At 30.0% G+C, this 16,147-nt stretch overlaps 1 protein-coding gene across 3 annotated transcripts; it reads left to right on the top strand.

Annotated features, from left to right (window-relative positions):
- The first annotated feature begins 53 nt into the window (after positions 1-53).
- On the top strand, positions 54-15,563 carry LOC108757544 (prolyl endopeptidase). Of its 3 annotated transcripts, none has more exons than XM_018502001.1 (14): positions 54-599; positions 9,327-9,582; positions 10,218-10,313; positions 11,986-12,209; positions 12,325-12,512; positions 12,615-12,840; positions 13,124-13,283; positions 13,373-13,573; positions 13,640-13,822; positions 13,930-14,043; positions 14,201-14,349; positions 14,441-14,653; positions 14,805-15,132; positions 15,236-15,563. In XM_018502001.1, exons 2-14 carry the CDS (start codon positions 9,451-9,453, stop codon positions 15,299-15,301), a joined length of 2,280 nt encoding a protein of 759 aa, XP_018357503.1. In that variant the 5' UTR covers positions 54-599; positions 9,327-9,450; the 3' UTR covers positions 15,302-15,563. The 3 variants fall into 3 exon arrangements, with proteins under 3 accessions (XP_018357503.1, XP_018357504.1, XP_018357505.1); XM_018502002.1 differs by lacking the exon at positions 54-599 and adding an exon at positions 9,885-10,038 and having other exon boundaries at positions 9,555-9,582; XM_018502003.1 differs by lacking the exons at positions 54-599; positions 9,327-9,582 and adding an exon at positions 9,602-10,040.
- Positions 15,564-16,147: the final 584 nt, after the last annotated feature.

Below are 16,147 nucleotides of genomic sequence, written 5' to 3'. Positions count from 1 at the left end.
ATTAATGCGGTACCGGATACCCAGACAATCTCGACAGTCCTTTTGCATTCCTCCGTTTGCTGACAGTTTGAACCGAAATTAAATTTACCTGCGCCGGAAGTAAGATACGGCTCTGATCTAGCCTCTCTCTACAACTTCGTCTATGTAACCTACTCCTGCTACCTACGACACATGTAACTCTTCCGAGACGTTGTCGACGGTGTTTCGTACGGCACGAAATCAAACGTTGTACCTGCACTAATGAACGTGAAATTGCGTAAAATGAGACGAGAGTTCGGTCTTTATACGGCATTCTTGTTCCACTTGCCGACGGAGAGGGGATTCGGCACTTTTCGCCTCCCGAAGAGGTTATCTAAGTTCGAGCACAAAGTACAGCTGACCAATGCGTGATACAGCTGCGACGCCACTCTACTCTCCTCAGTCTTGGCCAGTCTCATCTCATCCAATCTCTGTCTGTTCCCCGCGTGCGACCGAATTTTGAACCAGGCGCGTAAATATCACGATAAGGAGCCCCCCGTCGTCTCATTAATTGCGTGTTATCGCTAGACTGTTATCGTCATTGCCTGTTTGCAATACGTCTGGCTGCACCGATCGATTTTGTACGTTATAGTTCATAAATATTATTTTCAAAGCTTTTTCATTTTTAAAGCTAACGTTTTCGATATTATACTGTTGCTAACACAGATAATACTTTATTTAGAGTAATTAACGCTTTTTTTTTTATGTTGATTGTATATTGTATGTAAATTTAAATTATTTAAACAACATTCATCGAGCTACTGTTGAATCGCGCGATTTTACATTTGGTATTTCCCATTATTTCGTTTTAATTTGTTTTAATTATGGGTTGCTTTGAAAATAATGTGATATAGATAAACGAAATGATGAGAAATATCGTAATATCGATTTAAGGATAGTTGGAGACAGTTAATTTTATAAATATTGTTTTACCCAGTAACAAATTTGTCATGTATCGATATGTATAAATATGTATAAACATACATAAACATGTATAAATGTTCATAAATATAATTTTATATGAAATATGTCTATACATGTTCATACATCCCTCTTTCATTTGTAAAATTACTTTTTAGTGTAATAGAAATAATAATAGTTAATGTGTGAAAACAACTAAAAGGGTAATTTTCGCACTATTTGTTTTAGAAAAAATAAAGTTTGAAGAAATGTAAAAAAATTATTTATGTATAATTACATACAAAATTATACATAATTGTGTATGAGCAATTTTCTTTACATTTCCCTAAACTTGTTTTTTTCTAAAACGAACAATGCGAAAATTATCCCTTTATAATTATTTTTGATGTTTTCACATTAGTATTATTATTACTATACACCAAAAAGAATTTTATAAAATAAAGAAGGATGTGTGATTATATATGGACATATTTCATATATAATTATACATGTTTATGAATATTTATACGTATTTATGTATGTTTATACATATTTATACATATTTATGCATGAAAAATTGTTTACTGGGTAATAATTTAAATTTACATACAGTTAAAATATGTGACAAAAACAGTGTCAATTATTTCTATAAAGTATAAATATAGCATATAAAACATTTACATAGCTTTAAAAAACTAAATAAAATATAAATATCCGTCATTTGAATACTTATGAGCCGTAGTGTACCTAAAAGTATCTAAAATTGGGTCACAAAATGTTTTTTTGGCATTCAAAACGACTTGAAGACATCTTATGTTACAATTTTAGACTTGTGTATTGTCTGGATAGTTACGCGAGAAATAAATGTCATTACGTCGACAGACTGTTTTTAAAAAAGCTTTATAATTTTTTAAGTATATCATCGATACAATTCGCACTATTCTACGTCGCTTATCGTAGTTTTTTATCTTACGTTAACAACTTCATAGGAATCAGTAGTACTACGATAAATAGATAATAAAAATTTATTTATTACATTGTATTTTATCTTCTTTTTTATCTCTGTTTCTTTTTATCTTTGCCTATCTATTTGTATCAAAAAGAGGTACATAAATAAATTTCTTTTCGACGACCTTGTAGTAATACAATAATTTTCGATTTTATGCTGCAACATTGCTGAAATATATAATATTGCAAAAAGATATCTTTGCAATATCTCTGTAACGTTGCTGCAAATTTCTGTGCTATACGCTTATAAATTCGATCAAATTCTATTAATAACTCAGCTGGAATTATTAGAATTAATTCTTAAGATCAAGGTTATTGTGTCATTTTGCGCTCCACATATATGTTGAAATTAATCTATCTTCGAAGCTAAAAAGAACTGAAAAAAAAAAACTAAATAAACAAATATTAATTGTTTCAGTTTGATTTAATTAACATTAGAACTCCAACTGAAATATCAAACAAAGACCTTTACAAAAAATCCATTATATAAAGAAAACTAAAATAATTATATAAAAATCCATTATATAAAAAAAACTGAAATAATTACTTGTCATTCTAATCAAATATGTATAATAGCCTCATAGATATTCCAACAGAATTAGAATTTTGAAAAACCATTTAATTTTGTTTCTTAGGACTTACAATATGTGTAATACTATGTTTCTTGATGAATAAGAATTTTTTATTTATACATGTACGTTTATAATATATGTATAATAGTGAATTTAACCAAATGCATTGCTTTTGAGTCTGTTCTTTGTAACTTAATATAGCATTACTTGCACATTTAAAATGAAATAAGTATAAGTAATATAGACATTGAAGAGAAAAAAGAATGATGAAAAGTATGAAAAACTCAACTACAAAGAAAAAATCTTCTCATTGTTGTGTACGTAGCTAATTATTAGTGTTATAGAGGCATAAACAGACAAATTATTAAAATATTTAATAAATATTTTGTTAAAAACATAACAGTATTAACATCAAGCATTTATTATTGCCGTCAAAACATTTAATTATACAATATCCATCGCATTAAGTGTTTTAATCATTAAACTATAACTATAACTTTGTGTACAATAACCTTCGACATTCACTAGCGCAATTCTAATTCGCTTTCTTAAAATTTCTTGTTTATCGAGGAATCGGCCATGAATACCGCTTTAATCTAGACTTTATCTAACTTAATTTTAATGTTTATTTGAACTGACCTTGATGAGAAAGAGAAAAAAATGAGAAAGAGAGCTTTATTTCTAACCCTCGATTTACTTAAAATCTAACAAGTATCATATCCAGACGACATCAATAAAAAAGTACCTTAACATTAATGTATAATTTCGCACTCAGCAATATGTTATGTAACACCATATATTATATTACATTTATATTGCTGAATTTATAACTCCGATGTGGCAATGAATTCATTTAACACATATAGGAAGAAAACAATATTTCCAATCTATCCCAATCCTACATTGTAAACCATCTACATATCCTAGATACTAAAGTTATATTTATAACACGTTAAACTATATGAAATGTAAATAATATTAACAAGAAATAAAATAAGGAAAAAAGGAATTTGTATTATAGTCCCTCACACGCACTATATATATGTATATTGCGTGAATCTGCATTTCCTGTCTCGAAACTTATTTCCTTAGAAAATGTAATTGCATGTATATTTTATTCTGATTAACATCCGATAATAAAAGAAGTGATGAAGGAGGAATAAAAAACAGCGTACATAATTAATTATTGCATTATACGTAGACGAGGTTTAAGGATTGAGACAATTTTTTTCTTTATTTCCGCGCTTCTCCCCTTATTTATGTATTTGTGACAATAAATTACTTGCTGCCATTGATATATCTACGACACTGCGTTCATTCGCAATATGGTGCATTGTACCGCCTCGTGAAAAGTCTCGTTCACGTGGCAATTACTATCATGCTTGACAAGAGAGAGAGAGAGAAAGAGAGGGCAATTGAAGCCTACCGATAAGAAGATACCGCGTCTCTCGCCCTACTACCTCCCATGAATAGCAATGTTGACGTTGAACTTATATAGTTCAACGTCACACGCGAAAAAGACAAAAAAAGAAAAAAAATACTAGAATCTGTCGCGGGTCAAAGTATTTCTTGATAATTATCTCGATGTCGCTACATAATTAATGATAGAAAATATTGCGGTTTCTTCTACGAATTAGCGATTGTGTATCCACTCGTTTCAGTTCGGTTGCACTATGTAATTTTTTTCGCATAATAAAGACATATAATTAAAAAAGGAGATGATTAACGCATTCGAATTTTTGGTCGTAAACAGAAATATTGTGACTGATCAGACTTAATATGTACTCGATAGAAATTTTTGTTTCTACACTGAGAAAAATAATCTGGTTGGATTAAATAGTAACTCTGGTGGAAAATGGACGAATCAGAATTTTCTGGTTACGTCTATTAGAATTCTAGTTGAGATAACTAGAATTCTGATTAATATAATTATTCTAGTAAAAATAAGTATTCTAGTAGATTTTACTAGAAATATAGTATCAACCAGAATTCCGGTTATCTCAATTAGAATTCTAATAAATTTAACCAGAGAGAGAGAGAAATTTCTGATTCGTCCATTTTCAACCAGAAATTTTTTTCAGTGTAACATTATAAATGCTGCTCCGATCCAGAAGCCAGAGACAAAAATATTATCAGAATAATCAGAATAATTTTAATAAATGATCAAATTGTGATAAGACTTGTTAAATACAAATGAGGAACATTGAATGGTTAATTACGAGCAGATTAAAGATTGTGTTGCTGTATAAAACAAATATTGGCCGTATTCAGCAGAGAAAATAGCTTTACAACTGTTGTAAAAGTCTTTAAAATATGGTTGGTTTATATATTTAGATTCAGTGAGAAACTGAGGAGGCCAGATTAACCGTATTAAAAAAATTTTACAATAATTGCAAAGCTGTATTATCAGCCGAACGATTTATTCTCATTTCATGCGATGATAAAGCGCAAAAATATCATGGAACAAATGAAATCTAAACAAATGTACGTTTTGATTGTCCTTCTTCAACAAACAAATTAAAATTAAACAAAAATTTATAAACGAAAGATTAATCCATCTCCTGATAAAGACGCAACAATATAATTATAAATAATGTTATAAGAACGCCGACCAATAATAAACACTAATAATAAACAAAGAAAAAACGGACAATTAAGAGCCTTAATGCGCGGTAATTGGTGCGATTAAATTATTAACGTATATTTCAATCTTACATAAATATAAAAATCGAACGTTTCGGCTCAATTCGAGCCATCTTCAGCAATCTTGTATAATAAAATCGTTTTTTCTTTATTTATTATTTGTTTAATATGTATATCTCTAGAGCCCAACGCTGATTATTCACTTTTTTTAATAAACACTAAATCATAATGACAAAGTTAAAAAAGTTCAAAATGACTAAAGTCAGATAAAACATCCGAATTCTTAGCTTAATGTGAATAAGTTGCGAGTTATCTATATGATTAAAATCCAGACATAAACAGATAACTCGTTAAAAAACATATAACACAACAAATAAAAAAACATACTTTAAAAACATACAAACAAACATACATTAACAAACATATAACTCGTTGAGGAGGAAAAAATTGTTGTGTCCAAAATCTCAAATGTCGTCCAATAAAAAGCAAAAGTCCTTCATATCTACACTGAAAAAAAATTTTCTAAATTTAAGTAATTTTTTTCTAAAATAATTCTAAATAAATATTTCTTTATTGCGCAAATAAATATTTATACTAAATGTGAACATATATTACTTGTTACAAGTAATATATGTTGATATTTAATAAATATTTATTTGTAGCAAAGAAATATTTATCTGGAACTATTAAAAAAAAAAATTATTTTGATTGAAAAAATTATTTTGATTGAAAAAATTTTTTCAGTGTGAGGAATGGTGATGATGTCGAATTGTGACAAGGATTTTAAAGTTTTGAGATATGTGTAGTGAGATATAAATAGTACATACACACACAAGATATACAAGTATTCTACATTACATCAAGGACCTCTTGATAATCGTCGATTAGTCATCATACATAAATAAGAGATCCTTGACTTAATATAGAAACGCGTGTACAAATAGATTTCATTAATTTTATCATTTCTTTTCTTCATCATGGAATGAGATAAATATTTGTTTTTTTATCATATAATTTGTAATCTGTTCGTTGATTATTCGATTTTCTTTATTTGAATTTTGATGAATCCTGGGATCTTATAGAAACATCCTGGTTTGCTACGCGATATATGCATGTTAAAATTATTCGTTATTAAGTTTAGACTAGACAATTGTATTATATATTAAGCCTTGTGTCTACGATGTTAGAAATCGATCTGAAATCTTGGATGGGGAGAAAACATTAACAAATCATTTGAACAATTCGAACAATTGATCAATGCAATTGATCAATTTCGTCTCCGAGATCTTGGAGCAATTTGTCGTATCGAGGACGCAATTCTTTAAGCCCGTGTTACATTACGCATTGAAGATTGAAAATTGCGAATTAGAGATAATAGAGATTAACCTGTAGAAGACCGGAGATCCCTTCAGGGACTCGACAGTGGCGCCATCTTATTTGCCACTCAACCCCATGACATTGACAAAAAAGTTCTAGCCCTTAAAATAAAAAAGTCGATCAAAAACATACCGGTCCTCAAAAGGTTAAAATTCAGCCAATCAGAATGAAACGGATTAAAATTATAATTTTCTGATTGGTCAAATTCTAATCTCTAATTCACAATTCTCAATTTCCAACGTATAGTGTGACACGGGTTTTAGAATAATATTCAGACTGCGTTCCGTTGCACGCGTTGCACGCACAATACGCATGAGGTATAATTTTTTTTATCCTTGTTGTTCGCAGAATATTAAACAAGAATAAAATGATACATCATGCGCATTATGCAACGAAACGCAGTTTCTCTCTGCTTATAATGTTGCATGCCGCACGCGCATTAATACGCGAAAAAATTTGGAGAATCAGAAAATACATACATATATAAAAAGCACACATACGTCAAGATACGCCAAGATACGCCAAGATACGCGGTATATGAAACTGTAAGTAGAAATCTATTTTAAGATCCGACGTAATTTATAAGCTATAATTATATAGGCTTTAGAGAGGACATCTATTAAAAAAAACTAACTGATTGCATGTATTAACTAATTAACTAACACGAAAACCGAGCCATTCTATTTGCGGTCACGTTGACAAGAATATTAAATAACCGATAGTAACACTAATTACTTGATTAATTCTTCCATTGAACATTTTTTCCTTGTGTTAATCCATTATGTACCTTATCCAGTTAGGCAATAAAATTCTAATTAGTATAAACAAGAAGAATCTTATTTTAGACATGTGAGAACACAATCAATAAACTAGAAATTAAATGTCTATAACAGTCGAAGCATCTTTAATGCTTAAATAATTCAATGTGAGTTATATATATATACTATATATTATATGTACATGCACATATACTATATTTGTAGTTCATTCGAACTGTGCGCCGAATTGGTTTTCTGAATTTATAAACGTAATTAAACTACTGTAATAATATCACAAATTAAATTGACAAGCAATTTTTAATAATTCAATGCTCAATCAGACATTACATTAGAAAGATTTTACTGTGCTAAAAAACTATATATAGTATTATTATCATCACCTATATTGTAAGTATCACCTAGATTGAAGTAATTAATAAAAGAATAATTTTATTCAATAGTTAACAGAGTAATCGTTAGTAATAGTAGTTAATAGTTGATAGATTTTATTAATGATAGTTTTAAAACAGAATTAAATAATTTTTTACTAGAGAAAAAAACTCATTGTATATTAATTGGAATTCTCGTAGAAAGATACAAATCAGATACTTGTGATTAAATCTATCAAGCATTCTAATCGAAATAATCAGAAATTCAATTATGATTATCAGAATTCTGAGACATATGATCAGAATTTGTTTTGCTCGTATTTCTTGTTGTTGGTTCGAATTACAAATTCTGTTTTACAGAATGTGATAATTACACGCAGAATATTCCTGTAAAAGTAGTTCTTTGTTTCTTCATTTGTCATTTTTATATATGTTGTAAATTTTAGTTATTACCTTGCAACTGTAAGAACTCAAGATAGTAAATAGCTAAATACAATTGTCTGTAATGCAAAGTAATTTCAAAACTAACATTACGTCTTAAAGATGTAATACATACTTTTATTATACGTAATAAATAAATCCAAGATATGAATGAAGAAAAAGGACATTTTATTTTTACGAAAAAAAAAACAAAAGATTTCGCAAGTATAAACTTAATGCGTCATCAACAATATACAGAGCAAGCTTGGTATAAGAAGTTAAGAGTAAAAGATTGACTAATTACAGTTGAATGTGAGAAAAATAATCGACTGCGATTGGTCAATTTCTTACTCCTCTATTTTTTATACCAAACTTATTTCACAAATTATACATATAAAAGACGCATTTAAGCCACTCCCTATATTCTTTAGAGTGAAGCCTTACTCTAAAGAATGAACAAGAGTTCAATTTTCAATCTTTAAAAGTAAAACTCTATTCTTCAGGAGTGCATTCCAAAACTCGACTCTGTCAACTCCGAGTATCTTTCATCCTTATTCAACACTCGGCGAACAACAAGGAGTCTGTTTTTGTGGCTAAACTACACTGTTAGAAATTTCTCAATGAATTTTGATTAACATGTAAAAGAAGCATGTGGTTATGCACGAAATTAAACGTAATGAATGATGTAAATAAAAATAAAAACTAAATTACAGTAGTCTTAAATGTGATGAACGTGTGTATTGAAATTAATGAACACATTATTATAGAAATTAATTTACACGTTAATGAAAAGTACGAGATCTGTAACTGAAAAGTAATTTACGTTAATGACATGTAAGAAACGTAAACGTATTAAACGTTAAGCGTTAATAGTATTAGGTTTTTTTTCATCCGTAAATGAAAAGTATATTAAATTTCATTACACTTAATTTTTCAGTTACTGTAAATTTAAATCTCATTAACATGTGCATTAATAGTCCTTTCAGTTAGAGAGAAATCAAACTTCATTCACAACGTACATTAAAAGTTAATGAAATTTAAGAACATTTCTAACAGTGTAGTGTACACTTTTGGATTTAGGTATACCTATATGTTTAATATTTAAACATAAGGCAAAAGCGAGAAAATTCTAATGCAGTCTAATGCAGAAATAAAAAACAGACCTAAGGATAAGATGATACTCGGGTTGACAGAGTCAAATTTTGGAACGTTCAGAGTGACAATTCAGGTAAAAATTTCAGCGTAAAGGATTAAGAGCTCAAATGTGCCGCCTCGCCCCGCGGAAATGAAGCCGAGGGAGACCGGAGACGTGTTCCTTCCGCATTTGTCCGATTTGTCGTCGCGGCGCCGCTCGACGAAAGGACGATGCGCGCGGTAATACGTTTGTTTAACGGATTCCAGTGGAGAGCACTCCAAGGGTCCGGTGGTCCTTGGTGGCACGTTGACAGTCACGTGAATTTGCAAGCAGCACGCTGGGTGACGTCCACAACTACACCAGTGAGGATTCGTGGTTATTCGTGACCAGATTCGCCGTACTGTCGCACGAGCAACGCGACTTCTCTTTGTGTGCGCGCATTAATCTGTGACGCGCGATTACTGCATTAAACGTCACCGCAATCACGTGATCTTGATTGACTTTTTTTTTCTTGCGGCACACCTTAGGGAACAACCTTAGGGAACAAAGCATAAATTCATATAAATTCGCGACAGTACCGAAATCAGTCGTCTCTCCACGACGCACCGTACCGTCTAGGATCATCGTCCCAGACTTGAACTTTATCGAGTCTTATTTTTAACAGCACGACGTCAAATCGAACGCTGAACTGGAGCGGGTCAGTCCGGGTCACGTGATTCAGTGTTTGAGGCAAATTAGCGCCATTATTGCCATTAGCGGCATTAGCGCGGAGCGCCGTTAGCGGTCTAGTCTAGTGGTCTAGTAAAGTCTAGTTGAGAGTGTGAGTTTAGTACAGTTTAGTATTCTAGTGTAGTATAGTGTACTTATATATAGAAATCTGTGGGTGACAATTGGCATTGGTGACAGTCGGCGTATATGAAAAGAGATTTTACACGTGCGCGAATATCGTCAGATAAGGTTTTTCCGTCTCACTTAAGCGGCATTTTATCGTACATAGGAAGACGCAGCTCGATCGAAAATTATGGATACGAGAATACAGTATCCTGAGGCGCGCAGGGATGAAAGCGTCGTCGACGATTATCACGGCGTTAAGGTTAGGTTGCATGTCGTGGAGTGTTTTGTTCATTTCAAATCAAAGAATGTCTGTATCTAGTTTTTCACATGATAAGATATTTAATACTTACTCTGCGTCTAATCTGGGGGTCGATTGTATAATATCTTGAAATGAGGTAAAAATTACAAAAGTGAATGAATTTATAATACTAAAATATTTATAATTTTATTAGTCAACATCTAAATTTGTAATTTTCACCTTTCAAAATACTCAATCGATTCTGTGGATCTTTTTTGGCATAAATGAGATTTCATTCTCAAATTTCACCCTCATTTTTGCTCAAATTTCAATTTTTATTAAATAAAGGTTTTAACATTTGAGTTAAAAAACTATTTGGTAATGAATAGAGACGTTGAAGAGCAATCTTCAATTTTTTTGAAAATTAGAACTGTAAAATAACTTGGGTTGGACAAAAAGATATAGATTGCAAACGAAAGAAGTGATTGCAGGAGGATTAATATATGATGTATATTTAATATTAACTCAAATGTTAATGTGTTTTAAATCTTGACGGTATTTCGATGAATATTAAATTTTGTTATCGAACACAACAATTAGCCTTTATGCAAAGATTGTGAAGAGAGATATGAAACCTCTTCTTTTTCAATACTCCAGAACTGAACTTCTTGCATGGTTCATTTTTTTCCTTTTTAGAGAAAAAAAGATGAAAGATGAATCATGTAAGAAGGTTAAATCAGGGGTATGGAAAAAGAATGGGCGTAAGTATATTTCAGGATTTATATAATGGACAAATTGCAGGAACAAATGGAAATAAGAAAAAAATAAAGAATTTAGCTAGAAATGCTTTATTATGAAATTATAAACAAATATTGAAACGGAACATTTTGGTGGCATTTTGATAGCACTTACTATTTTACGACTATGGGAATCTAACAGTTATTCTTTTCGAGCGTAACTGTTTCAAAGTTAAACAAATATCATATTCACGTACAGAAATAGTGAATATAGTGTGAATATGTTCGACACAAGATAAATAGGTTCGACTTTTGCTTCCATATTCTGGAAAATCCTTGTTCTGTATTAATATTTGTATATAAGTTTAACATTTTTTCTTATCTCTTCACTTGTAGAATACTGTGGTCATGTAGATCCTGCCATTTGTCTGTTAAATCCTAAAATATCTTGTATAATGAACATAAATTAAAATTTAATATTTTAATCTTTTGTCTATAGATATATATTTTATACTCTGCAATCTGTTTGGTCCAGTTTAGGTTTTTTTCATTGTTCTAAGCTTTCAAAAATTGTGGAAAAATTCAATTACTTTTCAATTCTCTATTATATTCTCTATATTATATTCAAATAGTTTGTAATCTAAATGTTTATTTAATAAAAATTGAAATTTAAGCAAAGATGAGAGTGGAATTTAAGTCAAATTTTGCTTGTGTCAAAAAAAACTCAGATTGCCAATGAAGAGTCAAGTTTTAGTACACACTTATGCTTTTAATACTATAGTTACTTAAAAAGGGATGATTTTTAAATATATTTAAAATAAAATACATTTTATACATATAATAATAACAATAAATATAATAGCGATATCACAGAAGATTTTATAAGAGTAAAGATACATTTGAATGTTATATAAAAAGTTATATAAATATCATAAAAGTCAGTATTTTGTTTGTAGATAAGTGATCCTTATAGATGGCTGGAAGATCCAGACTCGCCAGAAACAAAAGCTTTTGTTGATGCTCAAAACGCCATTACTAAACCGTATCTAACTGCGTGTAAAGCTCGTGACAATATTCATGATCGTTTGAAGCAATTATGGGATTTTCCAAAGTACTCGTGTCCTGCCAGGCATGGTGAAAAATATTACTTTTATAAAAATTCTGGTTTGCAAAACCAAAGGTATAATTAAAATTTTTAACTACTAATATATACAATATCTGTTTAATTATTAATATATATATAATATCTGTATATATTAGTAAGTCTCAAGTTAATGAATTTTTATTTTTTTTAGTGTTTTATACGTACAAGATACCCTTGAAAGTGAACCAAAAGTATTTCTTGATCCTAATACTTTTTCCGAGGATGGAACTGTTGCAATTATCAGTAGTAGTTTTACTGAGGATGGTAGCATTTTCGCATATGGATTATCTAAAAGTGGTTCTGACTGGAGGACTATTCATTTCCTGAATGCACATACTGGTAAGATAATGTTAAAATTTTTAAGCTTACAATTCTGCTCTAATACAATATGTGTGTATATTTATTTATTAAAAATATGAAATGTATGTAATATTTACGAAGGTGAAAAGTACTCAGAAATTTTGGAAAAAGTCAAGTTTTCATCGATTACATGGACTCGTGACAATCGTGGTATTTTTTATGGACAATATCGAGATCAGCAAGGAAAAACTGACGGTTCAGAAACGTTAGGTAATGAAAATCAAAAATTATGCTACCACGTTGTTGGTACATCACAATCAGATGATGTTGTCGCAGTTGAGTTTCCTGAAGAACCTTTGTGGAGGATGTAAGTTTTTAATAATTTCTTTATTACTATAAAAAATATGTTAATACACATTTTTTTTGTTTAGATATTTAAATTAAAGTACATATTTTATGAATAAATTCTCAAATTATCTTAATCAAATCAATAATAAGTAAAAAATACTTCTAGTTGTGTCTTCAAATATATCCAGATTTGTGCCAACATATTGGCCCATATACATATATTCATACATAATATATAAAGATAAGAATGAATTTATCTGTTTATATATGTGTTTCTAATAAATCTGTTATTATTTTATCAGAGGTGCACAAGTGTCTGTTTGTGGTAATTGGCTCATTGTTACTCCTCGGAAGGATTGTAGGGATAATTTAGTATATTTTACACCATTAGAAAAAGGAAAGAAAGTAAAGAACAACTTGCCATTGACACAAGTTGTTGATAAATTTGAAGCTGATTATGAAGTTAGTGATTAATATTTTATTCTTTCTTAAATATTCTTACACTTCTGCGTTATTACTACATATATATAATATATCTCATATATTTTCAGTATGTGACCAATATTGATAGTAAAGCTGTATTCCGCACAAATAAAAATGCACCTAATTACAAGTTAGTAGTTATAGATTTATTGGATTATGAACAACACAAATGGGTTGATCTTTTGCCAGAACATCCTGAGAATGTACTAGATTGGGCTGAAGCTGTGGACGAAGACAAATTTGTTGCCTGTTATATACAAGATGTTAAGGTAAATATATATCAAAGTATTTAGATTGATTGTAATAAAAAAATACTAACAATTAATTTCTTATAGAATATTTTGCAATTGCATTGCTTGAACACTGGTAAAGTTCTTAGAACATTTCCTCTTGATCTTGGTACTGTTGTTGGATTCTCGGGAGAGAAGAAATATTCTGAAATATTTTATCAATTTACATCATTCTTAACCCCAGGCATTATATACACAATCGATTTAAAAAAAGAAGAGGAGCCACGTGTTAGTATCAATTTTTTTAAATGCTATAAGTATGATTTAACATACAATATGACACTTTTTCATTAGATGTAGTTATATCTTGATTCGGTAATTGGTATTGTTTTCAGATCTTACGAGAAATCAAAGTGAAAGATTTTGATGCGAGTTTATACAAAACTAGTCAAATATTTTATAAAAGCAAGGATAGTACAAAAGTACCCATGTTTATAGTAACAAGAAATGTACGTAAATTATTAAAAAAATCAATACTAAAATGTGTTTAATTATGAGCTGATTAGATCTTTGATATACAGCAATTTATAAGAATAGTTTAAGATTATAATACATCTTTTTGTGTTTCTTCTCATCAATATTAAAATAAAAAAATTTTTAACATAGGATGCTACATTAAATGGAACTATGCCAGGCTTACTTTATGGATATGGTGGTTTTAATGCAAGTATTCAACCTACGTTCAGTGTTACAAGACTTGTCTTTATCCAACATTTCAATGGAGTACTTGCAGTTGCTAATGTTCGTGGAGGAGGGTATGTAAGGCATTCATAATACCGGGAAAATATATAACATATATATATATAAATATCTGTATGTTTGGATAAAAAATATTCTTTATTATAGTGAATACGGAGAAAGATGGCACAATGCAGGACGCTTCTTTAACAGGCAAAATGCATTTGATGATTTTCAATATGCAGCAAAATATCTTGTAGAAAATGGATACACTACCTCTGCGAAATTGACGATTCAAGGTGGCAGTAACGGTGGTCTGACTGTTGGTGTATGCGTAAATCAAAGACCTGATCTATTCGGTGCTGCTATATCTCAAGTGGGGTTAGTTAAATTTTTGTACTGAATTTATTTTTAAATTACCGGTATATATGTGTGTGTGTGTGTGTGTGTGTGTGTGTGTGTGTGTGTGTGTGTGTGTGTGTGTGTGTGTGAGACATGTGTGTAAAAATTAATTTTCTTTTCTAAATTGCAGAGTTATGGATATGTTACGTTTTCATAAGTTTACTATCGGTTCTGCTTGGGTCTCGGATTATGGCAATCCCGATGATCCCAAACATTTCGAGAACTTGTTGAAATATTCACCTTTACATAATGTAAGGATACCACAAGATGATATACAATATCCTGCGATGTTGCTTTTGACTGCTGATCACGATGACCGTGTCGTACCTTTGCATACTCTTAAATTAACAGCCACTCTTCAACATACACTTGGAAATGTATCAAAACAGAAAAATCCTTTATTTGCAAAAATAGATACCAAGGCAGGTCATGGCAGTGGAAAACCAACCATGAAAATGGTAAATATTCTGCAAATGATTCGTATTTAAGCCAATATGTATAAATGATTTTATTTAGAAAATATCAGGCATAATGAAATTTTATTATATATAATTTTTTTAGATTGAAGAGAGTGCTGACATTTTATCATTTATCGCGCAATCCTTGGGCTTGGAATTCAAATTGTAATTAATGCTTAAAAAAGTCTAAAACTCAACAGATTTTGCATAAAATCCAAAATCAATGGATTGTAATGTGATGCAACTAAACGCGCTTGTACGATTATCACGTATATTGCAACATATTGTTGTAAAACCAAGTATGCTTTAATTGCAAGTTCTTTTATAATAACGTGTTTTTTATGGAATAAAAAAGTAAGCAAATTTGTACCTTACGACAGTGTTTATATAATATGTATTTTTCTTTCATTTAAAGTGTAATAAGCACATAATCGAGCATTAAGAAATATTGAATGAAGTGCTAGATGTCTGTTTCAAGATAATATTAAAAAAATACATGTAGTAATTAGCTACCTTTTACTAAAACGTTAATCTCTCTACAAAAATGTCTCTATATTTTTTATTTGTTATACAAGAAGAAAATAAATCTAAAAAATTTCTTAAAAAATAACTCATGAAATTGGTTATTGTTAATATTCACTGGTGTATCATTAATATATATTAATGTTGTAATAAGAATTAGCAACATTTCCATATTTACTGAGGCAAGTATCCTTGATATAGTTGTACGTAACTATGTATATAAACTCAATCAGAAAATAATATCGATAGAGTAATTTGCTGGATGGCAAATAAATCACTTCTAAGTTGATGAATTCTTCAATTATGCTTATATCAGTATTAATATCATGAAACTATAGCTGTATTCTCCTTTAGAAATTATCTTATGTTATCTATCTGTAAAATGTGCTCTATATATGGTCGTTTTGTTGAACGGTTGTTGATAACTATCGCAGTCATTATTCTTAAGTAATACAATAAAAAATGCATATTTGCTTTGAATTGCTCACTGAAA

The sequence above is a fragment of the Trachymyrmex cornetzi genome, unplaced genomic scaffold, assembly GCF_001594075.2.
Source record: "Trachymyrmex cornetzi isolate Tcor2-1 unplaced genomic scaffold, Tcor1.1 scaffold1462, whole genome shotgun sequence".
NCBI lineage: Eukaryota > Metazoa > Arthropoda > Insecta > Hymenoptera > Formicidae > Trachymyrmex > Trachymyrmex cornetzi.
This window is presented reverse-complemented; position numbering and strand designations above follow the sequence as displayed.

Bases quoted from the DNA above. Each gene is read 5' to 3' on its own strand.
- LOC108757544 (XM_018502001.1), top strand. From the start codon at position 9,451: ATGCGCGCGGTAATACGTTTGTTTAACGGATTCCAGTGGAGAGCACTC. The intron at 12,841-13,123 runs GTAAGTTTTTAA...TTATTTTATCAG, and splicing joins GAAGAACCTTTGTGGAGGAT to AGGTGCACAAGTGTCTGTTT. The intron at 14,654-14,804 runs GTTAGTTAAATT...TCTAAATTGCAG, and splicing joins GCTGCTATATCTCAAGTGGG to AGTTATGGATATGTTACGTT.